This window comes from Triticum aestivum, chromosome 1D (assembly GCF_018294505.1).
Source record: "Triticum aestivum cultivar Chinese Spring chromosome 1D, IWGSC CS RefSeq v2.1, whole genome shotgun sequence".
Classification (NCBI taxonomy): Eukaryota; Viridiplantae; Streptophyta; class Magnoliopsida; order Poales; family Poaceae; genus Triticum; species Triticum aestivum.
This window is the reverse complement of record NC_057796.1, coordinates 232,036,470-232,048,770: the sequence shown is the minus strand read 5'-3', so window position 1 is coordinate 232,048,770 and position 12,301 is coordinate 232,036,470. Positions and strand designations below refer to the sequence as shown.

The following is a 12,301-nucleotide window of genomic DNA, read 5'->3' as shown; positions in this document are numbered from 1 at the left end:
CATCATATTTTGAATTATGTCATTCTATCCGTGAATTATATCATGCCATCATGTTTCCATCGACGTCATGTTTGTGATTTATGGCATGCCAACCACTTTAAATAGACACAGCGTATAGTTATATCATATCATCCTGTTTACATAGTCATCATATTTTTAAGTATGTCATTCTATCCTGTTTAGTTAGCCATCATACATGTGAAATTGTGTCAAGCTATCCTGTTTAATTAGCCATCATATATGTGAAATTATGTCATCCTATTATGTTTGGTTATCCTATTATGTTTGGTTAGACAACATAAATGTGAATTATTTCATGCCCAGTTTTCTTCCCTACTATCCATTGCACATGTCTATCTTACAATGTCTGTACATTCAATTACTTTTCTTGTTTATCATCCATTTCAACTGGAGGGGGTGATGGCAGTATCTGTGGGAGTAAAAACACGGTCTTCAGAAAAGATCGTGCTACCTGTCGATGCAGATAGAACCACGGTTGTACTTGCCCAAGAACCAGCCCCACCACACATAACCCAGACTCACGCAGATTGTACCCCTACCTAGTTGGACAGAGAACGACCTGCACCCCTTCTAACCCCAACCCCAGCAGATAGTAACCCAGTTCCAGTTGACACAGCACTGTCTCCACCACAGAGCACCCGAACAATCAAAAATTATAGATACGTTGGAGACGTATCAGGCACCCCATGGACACACAAGTTGATCATTGATCTCTCTTAGCCGTGTGCGGTGCCCCCCTCCACCATAATCCACCTCGATCATATCGTAGCGGTGCTTAGGTGAAGCCCTGCGTCGGTAGCTTCATCAACACCGTCACCATGCCATCGTGCTGACAAAGCTCTTCCCCGAAGCTCTACTGGATTGTGAGTTCGCGGGACGTCACCGAGCTGAATGTGTGCTGAACGCGGAGGTGTCGTACGTTCGGTACTGAGGATCGGTCGATCGTGAAGACGTACGACTACATCAACCGCGTTGTCATAACGCTTCCGCTTACGGTCTACGAGGGTACGTAGACGACACTCTCCCCTCTCGTTGCTATGCATCACCATGATCTTGCGTGTGCGTAGGATTTTTTTTGAAATTACTACGTTCCCCAACAGTGGCATCCGAGCCAGGTTTATGCATAGATGTTATATGCACGAGTTGAACACAAGTCATACTGCTTACCAGCATGTCATACTTTGGTTCAGCGGTATTGTTGGATGAAGCGGCCTGGACCGACATTACGCTTATGCTTACGCGATACTGGTTCTACCGATGTGCTTCGCACATAGGTGGCTGGCGGGTGTCAGTTTCTCCAACTTTAGTTGAACCGAGTGTGACTATGCACGGTCCTTGTTGAAGGTTAAAACAGCACTAACTTCACGAAATATCGTTGTGGTTTTTGACGCGTAGGTAAGAACGGTTCTTGCTCAGCCCATAGCAGCCACGTAAAACTTGCAACAACAAAGTAGAGGACGTCTAACTTGTTTTTGCAGGGCATGTTGTGATGTGATATGGTCAATACATGATGCTATAGTTTATTGTATGAGATGATCATTTTTTGTAACGGAGTTATCGGCAACTGGCAGGAGCCATATGGTTGTCGCTTTATTGTATGAAATACAATCGCCATGTAATTGCTTTACTTTATCACTAAGCGGTAGCGATAGTCGTAGAAGCAACAGCTGGCGAGACGATAATGATGCTACGATGGAGATCAATGTGTCGCGCCGGTGACGATGGTGATCATGACGGTGCTTTGAAGATGGAGATCAAAGGCACAAGATGATGATGGCCATATCATATCACTTATATTGATTGCATGTGATGTTTATCCTTTATGCATCTTATTCTGCTTTGATTGACGGTAGCATTATAAGATGATCTCTCACTAAAAATTTCAAGGTACAAGTGTTCTCCCTGAGTATGCACCGTTGCCAAAGTTCGTCGTGCCGAGACACCACGTGATGATCGGGTGTGATAAGCTCAACATTCTTATACAACGGGTGCAAGCCAGTTTTGCACACGCGGAATACTCGGGTTAAACTTGACGAGCCTAGCATATGCATATATGGCCTCGGAACACTGGAGACCGAGAGGTCGAGCGTGAATCATATAGGAGATATGATCAACACAGTGATGTTCACCATTGAAAACTACTCCATCTCACGTGATGATCGGACATGATTTAGTTGATATGGATCACGTGATCACTTAGATGATTAGAGGGATTAAGTGGGAGTTCTTAAGTAATATGATTAATTGAACTTTAATTTATCATGAACTTAGTCCTGGTAGTATTAGCATATCTATGTTGTAGATCAATAGATCGCGATGTTGCTCCCCGTTTATTTTGATATGTTTCTAGAGAAAAACTATGTTGAAAGATGTTAGTAGCAATGATGCGGACTTGGTCCGTGATATGCGGATTATCCTCATTGCTGCACAGAAGAATTATGTCCTTGATGCACCGCTAGGTGACGAACCTATTGCAGGAGCATATGCAGACGTTATGAACGTTTGGCAAAGCTCGGTATGATGACTACTTGATAGTTTAGTGCACCATGCTTTACGGCTAAGAATCGGGGCTTCAAAGACGTTTTGAACGCCACGGAGCATATGAGATGTTCCAAGAGTTGAAATTAGTATTTTAGACTCATGCCCATGTCGAAAGGTATGAGACCTTTGACAAGTACTTTGCCTACGAGATGGAGGAGAATAGCTCAGCTAGTGAGCATGTGCTCAGAATGTCTGAGTACTACAATCACTTGAATCAAGTGGGAGTTAATCTTCCAGATAAGATAGTGATTGACAGAGTTCTCTAGTCACTATCACCAAGTTACTAGAACTTCGTGATGAACTATAATATGCAAGGGATAACGAAAACGATTCCCAAGCTCTTCGTGATGCTGAAATCGATGAAGGTAGAAATCAAGAAAAGCATCAAGTGTTGATGGTTGACAAGACCACTAGTTTCAAGAAAAAGGTCAAAGGGAAGAAGGGGAACTTCAAAAGGAACGGCAAGCAAGTTGCTGCTCCCGTGAAGAAGCCCAAAGCTAGACCCAAGCCTGAAACTGAGTGCTTCTACTACAAAGGAAATGGTCACTGGAAGTGGAACTGCCCTAGATACTTGGCAGATAAGAAGGATGGCAAAGTGAACAAAGGTATATTGGATATACATGTTATTGATGTGTACTTTACTAGTGTTTATAGCAACCCCTCGGCATTAGATACTGGTTCAGTTGCTAAGAGTAGTAACTCGAAACGGGAGTTGCAGAATGAACAGAAACTAGTTAAGGGCGAGGTGACGATGTGTGTTGGAAGTAGTTCCAAGATTGATATGATCATCATCGCACACTGCCTATACTTTCGGGATTAGTGTTGAACCTAAATAAATGTTATTTGGTGTTTGCGTTGAGCATGAATATGATTTGATCATGTTTATTGCAATACGGTTATTCATTTAAGTTAGAGAATAATTGTTGTTTTGTTTACATGAATAAAACCTTCGATGGTCATACACCCGATGAAAATAGTTTGTTGGATCTCGATCGTAGTGATACACATATTCATAATATTGATGCCAAAAGATGCAAAGTTGATAATGATAGTGCAACATAATTGTGGCACTGCCGTTTAGGTCATATTGGTGTAAAGCGCATGAAGAAACTCCATGCTGATGGGCTTTTGGAATCACTTGATTACGAATCACCTGATGCTTGCGAACCATGCCTCATGGGCAAGATGACTAAGACTTCGTTCTCCGGAACAATGGAGCGAGCAACTGACTTATTGGAAATAATACATACTGATGTATGCGATCTGATGAGTGTTGAAGCTCGCGGTAGGTATTGTTATTTTCTGACCTTCACAGATGATTTGAGCAGATATGGGTATATCTACTTGATGAAACATAATTCTGAAACATTTGAAAAGTTCATATAATTTCAGAGTGAAGTGGAAAATCATCGTAACAAGAAAATAAAAGTTTCTACGATCTGATCGTGGAGGAGAATATTTGAGTTACGAGTTTGGTCTTCATTTGAAACAATGCGGAATAGTTTCGCAACTCACGCCACCTGGAACACCACAGCCTAATGGTGTGTTCGAACATCGTAACCGTACTTTATTAGATATGGTGCAATCTATGATGTCTCTTACCGATTTACCACTATCGTTTTTGGGTTATGCATTAGAGACAGCTGCATTCACGTTAAATAGGGCACCATCTAAATCCGTTGAGACGACGCCTTATGAACTATGGTTTGGCAAGAAACCAAAGTTGTCGTTTCTTAAAGTTTGGGGTTGCAATGCTTATGTGAAAAAGTTTCATCCTGATAAGCTCAAACCCAAATTGGAGAAATGTGTCTTCATAGGATACCCAAAGGAGACAGTTGGGTACACCTTCTATCACAGATCCGAAGGCAAGACATTCGTTGCTAAGAATGGATCCTTTCTAGAGAAGGAGTTTCTCTCGAAAGAAGTGAGTGGGAGGAAAGTAGAACTTGATGAGGTAACTGTACCTGCTCCCTTATTGGAAAGTAGTTCATCACAGAAATCTGTTCCTGTGACTCCTACACCAATTACTGAGGAAGCTAATGATGATGATCATATAACTTCAGATCAAGTTACTACCGAACCTCGTAGGTCAGCCAGAGTAAGGTCCGCGCCAGAGTGGTACGGTAATCCTATTCTGGAGGTCATGTTACTTGACCATGACGAACCTACGAACTATGAGGAAGCGATGATGAGCCCAGATTCCGCGAAATGGCTTGAGGCCATGAAATCTGAGATGGGATCCATGTATAAAAACAAAGTGTGGACTTTGGTTGACTTGCCCGATGATCGGCAAGCCATAGAAAATAAATGGATCTTCAAGAGGAAGATGGACGCTGATAGTAATGTTACTATCTACAAAGCTAGACTTGTCGAAAAAGGTTTTTGACAAAGTTCAAGGTGTTGACTACGATGAGATTTTCTCACTCGTAGCGATGCTTAAGTATGTCCGAATCATGTTAGCAAATTGCCACATTTTATGAAATCTGGAAAAATGGATGACAAAACTACATTCCTTAATGGATTTCTTAAAGAAGAGTTGTATATGATCCAACCAGAAGGTTTTGTCGATCCTAAAGGTGCTAACAAAATGTGCAAGCTCCAGCAATCCATCTATGGACTGGTGCAAGCATCTCGGAGTTGGAATATACGCTTTGATGAGTTGATCAAAGCATATAGTTTTATACAGACTTGTAGTGAAGCCTGTATTTACAAGAAAGTGAGTGGGAGCACTACAACATTTCTGATAAGTATATGTGAATGACATATTGTTGATCGAAAATAATGTAGAATTTTCTGGAAAGCATAAAGGAGTATTTGAAAGGAGTTTTTTTCAAAAAAAAAGACCTCGGTGAAGCTGCTTACATATTGAGCATCAAGATGTATAGAGATAGATCAAGACGCTTGATAAGTTTTTTCAATGAGTACATACCTTGACAAGATTTTGAAGTACTTCAAAATGGAACAGTCAAAGAAAGAGTTCTTGCCTGTGTTGCAAGGTGTGAAATGGAGTAAGACTCAAAGCCCGACCACGGCAGAAGATAGAAAGAGAATGAAAGTCATTCCCTATGCCTCAGCCATAGGTTCTATAAAGTATGCCATGTTGTGTACCAGATCTATTGTATACCCTACACTGAGTTTGGCAAGGGAGTACAATAGTGATCTAGGAGTAGATCACTGGACAGCGGTCAAAAATTATCCTTAGTGGAATAAGGATATGTTTCTCGATTATGGAGATGACAAAAGGTTCATCGTAAAGGGTTACGTCGATGCAAGTTTTGACACTGATCTAGATGACTCTAAGTCTCAATCTGGATACATATTGAAAGTGGGAGCAATTGGCTAGAGTAGTTCCGTGCAGAGCATTGTTGACATAGAAATTTGCAAAATACATACGGATCTGAATGTGGCAGACCCGTTGACTAAACTTCTCTCACAAGCAAAACATGATCACACCTTAGTACTCTTTGGGTGTTAATCACATAGCGATGTGAACTAGATTATTGACTCTAGTAAGCCCTTTGGGTGATGGTCACATGACGATGTGAACTATGGGTATTAATCACATGGTGATGTGAACTATTGGTGTTAAATCACATGGCGATGTGAACTAGATTATTGACTCTAGTGCAAGTGGGAGACTGAAGGAAATATGCCCTAGAGGCAATAATAAAGTTATTATTTATTTCCTTATTTCATGATAAATGTTTATTATTCATGCTAGAATTGTATTAACTGGAAACTTGATACATGTGTGAATACATAGACAAACAGAGTGTCACTAGTATGCCTCTACTTGACTAGCTCGTTGAATCAAAGATGGTTAAGTTTCCTAGCCATAGACATGAGTTGTCATTTGATTAATGGGATCGCATCATTAGAGAATGATGTGATTGACTTGACCCATTCAGTTAGCTTAGCATTTGATCGTTTAGTATATTGCTATTGCTTTATTCATGACTTATACATGTTCCTATGACTATGAGATTATGCAACTCCCGAATACCAGAGCAATACTTTGTGTGCTACCAAACGTCACAACGTAACTGGGTGATTATAAAGGTGCTCTACAGGTGTCTCCGATGGTACTTGTTGAGTTGGCATAGATCGAGATTAGGATTTGTCACTCCGATTGTCGGAGAGGTATCTCTGGGCCCTCTCGGTAATGCACATCACTATAAGCCTTGCAAGCAATGTGACTAATGAGTTAGTTGCGGGATGATGCATTACGGAACGCGTAAAGAAACTTGCAGGTAACGAGATTGAGCTAGGTATTGAGATACCGATGATCGAATCTCGGGCAAGTAACATACCGATGACAAAGGGAACAACGTATGTTGTTATGCGGTTTGACCGATAAAGATCTTCGTAGAATATGTAGGAACCAATATGAGCATCCAGGTTCTCCCCCTCCTCCACTCTTTTATATACGGGGTAAGGGGGCACCCCATGGACACACAAATTGATCATTGATCTCTCTTAGCCGTGTGTGGTGCCCCCCTCCACCATAATCCACCTCGGTCATATCGTAGCGGTGCTTAGGCGAAGCCCTGCGTCGGTAGCTTCATCCGTCACCATGCCGTCGTGTTGACAAAGCTCTTCCCCGAAGCTCTACTGGATCGTGAGTTCGCGGGACGTCACCGAGCTGAACGTGTGCTGAACGCGGAGGTGCCATACGTTCGGTACTGAGGATCGGTCGATCGTGAAGACGTACGACTACATCAACCACGTTGTCATAACGCTTCCGCTTACGGTCTACGAGGGTACGTAGACGACACTCTCCCCTCTCGGTGCTATGCATCACCATGATCTTGCGTGTGCGTAGGAATTTTTTGAAATTACTACGTTCCCCAACATCATATCCTACCAGTCCCTCCCGAATACGATTGAACACATGTCTCCTCATATGGAAGCAGCGGCAGAATTGATGTGGTTTGAAGAGCGCGGTGTTCTCAAAGTAATCGGCATAGATTAGGGCGTGGCCGTTCTCCGTATTGGGGTTCAAGGCCGGAGCATGACCCATGATTGATGCCCTGAATCGAGGTCGTTGCCTAGCAATGTGGTCATTGACGACCAATGCAGCCACCACAAGGTCTTCGTCATCCGGGGATGAACCATCTGATGAATAAATGAAGTTGTAGAAAAAAAATACTCACCACACTATCCATAGTACCTTGTGAGCAAAGTGTCGAACACCTTGCGGTCATGGTGGAGACGCGGCCGGGAAGAGCAGCTCGAGCTCTCCCCACAGGCAGCAAGCAAGGTTGGCGTTGGCGGGCGGCGCCCTGCGGCTATGCAGCGCCTGTCGAAAGGTGTTGGGGTCGATGGGCGTTGTCGGCGGTCGTAGCTTCTCCCCGACCGGCTGCAACAACAAAGAGCCACCTACACCGGCAAAAAAAGTCCTTCGAAACACGGCCATGGGCCAGCTATGGCATGGCGCGATCGTGGTTCGGGTGTCCTGGCAGGAAAGTGAGGAAGGCGGCTGGGAAAATGGGCGCTGACGGGTGGCCCCGATGATGGCAGGGGGCGGAGGGAGGAGCAGGGGAAGAGAACAGGGGCGTCTGTGCCACCGATGGGCGGGCCAGGGAAGGACAAGGGCACGCGTCCCGCCCGTCCGCACACTACCCATCTCGATGCAAACTCGGCCAAAATTTGGGCCGGGAATGAGTCGAAACCGAACGAAAAATGGACGTTTGTTCGTTTGCTCCCGCGTGTTGAACCGTGTGTTGTGTCCGTTTACCTCCAAACGAACGCGGCCGGACTTTCATATGCACAATGAAAGAACTATAAACGGCAGTTACGACTTGGCACCAGAGTTGTTCAGTGTACCAATTAGAAGAAATCATCCTCGCATTCGCTCTATAGAGGAGTGTTACTCCCTCCTTCCCAAAATATAAGGCGCAGTTTGATTTTTTTGGTCTTCGTTGCACATCTTTAACTATGATTTTCACGTACCATATGTCTATCTATACTCCTATATAGTATACCAGTATCAAGTTATACGGACCGTTGGATCTTTGTTATTGAACGGCTCAGATTTAGTTGCTCTGAATAGAGGACTACGTGGTCTTATATAGACCATAGGATAGGCCAATCTAACGGCCCAGCACGCAGGGATTCGAGGTGGGAGTTCATTTTGGTGCTGCTAGACTGCCATGGGCAGAGTACTTGCAGGCTCGCGATTCTTCTATCGGCCACTGGCACCTACTGTAGAATCTTTCGCAGGCCCCCGTGATAAAAGGACGCTGCCCCACAGTACTACTACTGTCAACCTACGAGGCAAGGAGTACTACTATGCAGCGTGGTGAGGGAGAAAAAAAAACACATGGAGCCTGCAGCCTCTGTACAGATGCATTTAGCAGATTAGAAACAACAAGTAAAATATAAGATTAATAATGTATGTGTTGTAACTAAATAACTTTGGTACTTTCAAAATTGCACTCTCGGGCACCAGTACTCTTGGTGCCAGAAATATTTTCTCATTTTTTTTTGTCAAAAATGATACATTTTCATAAAATAATTCTAACAAATATGGCATGTGGCGAACCAACCTGTAGTTGGATGGTTAGAGGGACTGTGGTATCCCAGCCCATCAGGGTTCAAATTCTGATGCTCACATTTATTCCTGGATTTATTTCGGGATTTTCGGTGATGCGCATTCAGTGGGAGGAGACATTCCCGTTGACGACGAGGCGTCTACGGTGCCTTCGTAAATCTCAAAATGATATGCCGGCTCAACCTTTCGGAGATGCTCATAGGGGTAGGGTGTGCGTGTGTGCGTTTTTAGGGATGAATGTATGCACGTGTATATGAGCGCTTGTGTCTGTACTGATGTTTAAAAAACAAAAAAACAAATATGGCCCGTGTAAAAGTAAGAACTCTGGCATGTTTCTATTGATTTGTTTTTGTACGACATGCAAATCTTGGTAGCCCTATCATTTTCTGAAACCTTCTGCTATGCTAAAGAACACCCCGCTCTGCATGCATGATTTTTCTTTATTATTACTAAGCAAATTTGATAAAATTGCTCACAAGGAGCACGGGTGCCTGAGAGCCCAAAAGCTGCTTTGTTACTCCTCTCCATTTTTCTACTTTCTCTTATCAATTCGTTTTGCAAATATTATGGCCCAGCTTTCCCATTGTTCTACCAATACTTTTTTACGTAAACATCCACTCAATTAGATTGACTAATCATTGTATGCATGCATGTGTATGGACTTTACTTAAAAAAAATAAGTTAACAAATACTAACAACCTGATTATATAGTAAATAAAAATGCCTTCAATCCCTTTCAATTACATACAACATTTTGCAATAATTCTTAAGTCTGTACGTGCATGGCACGTGCCTTTTACTAGTAAATTTACTATATAGATATAGGAAAGCTAATGGTCAATCGATCGATCTTTCCTCTCACATCCACCACGTACTACACTTGAGACACGTCTTGGGCTAGCGCACCGTTTCTCATGCAGAGCGCTCAGTACTGCAGTTCTTGCAACTGAGCACCTATTTCGAAAAGGCATGCCGCAACAAATGGGGTGATGCAGAGACCACGGGGTGCTCTCTCCGCTGCAGCCGTCGATGTTCTTGCAAGTTTCCGCAACAACAGTCTTGTTGCAGGAATACATATAAGCTAGAGATGTAGGATCCTATTACAATGGAGGTTTTGCAACAAGAGTTTTGTTACCGAAAAATAAGAGAAGACGTTTTACATCAAGGGTCTTATTGCAGAAAAATAGAGAAGAAAAAGTTTTGCACTAGTGGTCTTGTTGCACAAAATTAGATAAAAAGAGATTTTTGTAATATGTCTCTTGTTGCAAAAAGTTAGAGAAGAAGATGTTTCGTAACAAGAGCATTGTTGCAGGAAATTAGAAAAGAAGAATGGATGGCTCGCGGGGTGGCGGATCATTTTAAAAGATCCGCCGGCCGACGCATAGCACTGCCCATAGATATATGAAATAAAATTGTCTTATAAGACAAATACGATGATATATATTATTGGTCAAAGTCCTACATCAAAGACCGTGCAAATTCAATCGCGCCTTATATTTTGGGAATGAGGGAGTATCTGAGAGCAGGTTTTTTTTCTCTTGAGAATTATCTTTTTTTTAGAAGATCTTGAGAATTTTTTTTTTCGGATCTTGAGAATTATCTGAGAGCAGGTTTGTGTGTCATATATTGCGCCTACATTAAACGGGCCCAAGTGGGCCGTCACGCGCCCAAATAACTCGCGGCACTGAGCCCAGTGCCCTTCTCGTCTTCCTCCGCGCGTCGCCCCTCCCCTATAAATTTCCTCTCCTGTAGCTTCCTTTCTCTAGCTCGATCCACCCCATCTCGCTGTGGTAGTTTGGTTCTCTTCCTGCAGACGCGTTGAATCGATTCCTTGGTGCGCGGTGATTGCCGAGGGGAGCGAGATGGTAGAGAAGCGCCAGGCCTCCGGCGACGCTCCCGGGACGTCGCGGCCACCTGCACGGATGAGGCCTGCCTCAACCGACGACGAAGACGTGTCCTCCATAGACGTATGGATCGACGCAGGTGGGTTCCCGGGAAAATATCAGCAGCAAGCACGCTTTTCGTCTTCTTGATGTCCGCGTTTTCTTGGATTCTTGGTGTTACGAGTTTGATTTCTTGGTTTCTTGCAGGCCTCGGGATAGGCGGGGTGCGCACGAGGACGGAGGTGGTGCCTCCGCCGCCTCCATCGCTGCAGTCTGTGCTGGTGGCAGGAATGGGCGCCAACCCGACAGCCAACACCGGGCGGCGGTCAGCGCCGAGACGGAGCGACTACACCGGTCGCCGTAAGTTTGCTCCAATTCCCAGTTCGTTTCTTGGCTTCAATTCGTTTCTTAGATAGAAAAGGTGTCTTGCGAGTGTGGTTTTCTTGGTTTCTTGGCGTCCAGTTCGTTTCTTGGCTTGCAATTCGTTTCTTGGACTGACGTCTCCCTTTCGTCTCTTCTTGGCCCGAGAGCAGAGCGCTTGGCTGCCGGCGAGGAAGCAGAAGTGACGTCCAGGTGGAGACCCGTCTCCGCTCTCGACGCAGAAGCGTCGCCGTCCGGGAATGAGGAGGAGCTCGTTGCGGCGGTGACACAGCCGCGGCCACCTCCACCCGCCGATCAGCCCTCTGCGGCGGAGGCGCAGCCACTGCCACACCCCGATGAGTCCGTTGGTTCGGCGGCTACTGCACCGGAGATGGTGGTGCCGGCCCCGGCCGACAGCCGTTGAGGACTCCGGCCCACTCGCCCGTCCATCGATTCAGCGAAGATTATCCAAGGCGCGAGAAGCAGAGTAAGGAGTTGGTCAGTACCCCGTTCTGGAGTCGATGCTACGAAACCATCGTGGTGCAGTAGTAACTGGTCCCACTTCTGAATCTTCTGATGTGTTCTTCGAGTATAGTGTTAAGCTCATGGTTTTTCTGCTCCAGTAATGCGGCAAACGCAATGGTTTTGCGGCATAGTATTAGTTACCAGTGGTTCTTTTCTGAACTTTGGTTCAGGCAGGCTAATTGCTGCAGACATTTGTTTTGAGAGAGAGAAATTGCTGCAGACTTTATCATGCCTACTAGCTGTGCGTGTTCTTTCGGCTGATGCCATGGAGTGTTTGTGCTTGTCTGTCAGAGTTCAATTCAATATACCTGTTATAATCGAAAAAGGTTTAAATTTTACCGAAAAAGAATATATCTGTTATTATTATTATTCGTGGCGTTGCCAATTGGTCTTGGAGTAGTTCTTTTTCTCTGCTAAT

At 44.3% G+C, this 12,301-nt stretch overlaps 1 protein-coding gene across 1 annotated transcript; it reads left to right on the top strand.

Moving 5' to 3' along the window:
* The first annotated feature begins 10,876 nt into the window (after positions 1 to 10,876).
* On the top strand, positions 10,877 to 12,098 carry LOC123167811 (uncharacterized). Its single transcript, XM_044585675.1, has 3 exons — positions 10,877 to 11,098; positions 11,206 to 11,358; positions 11,532 to 12,098. The coding sequence occupies exons 1-3, from the start codon at positions 10,978 to 10,980 to the stop codon at positions 11,780 to 11,782; spliced, it is 525 nt and encodes a 174-aa protein (XP_044441610.1). The 5' UTR covers positions 10,877 to 10,977; the 3' UTR covers positions 11,783 to 12,098.
* The last annotated feature ends 203 nt before the right edge of the window (positions 12,099 to 12,301 follow it).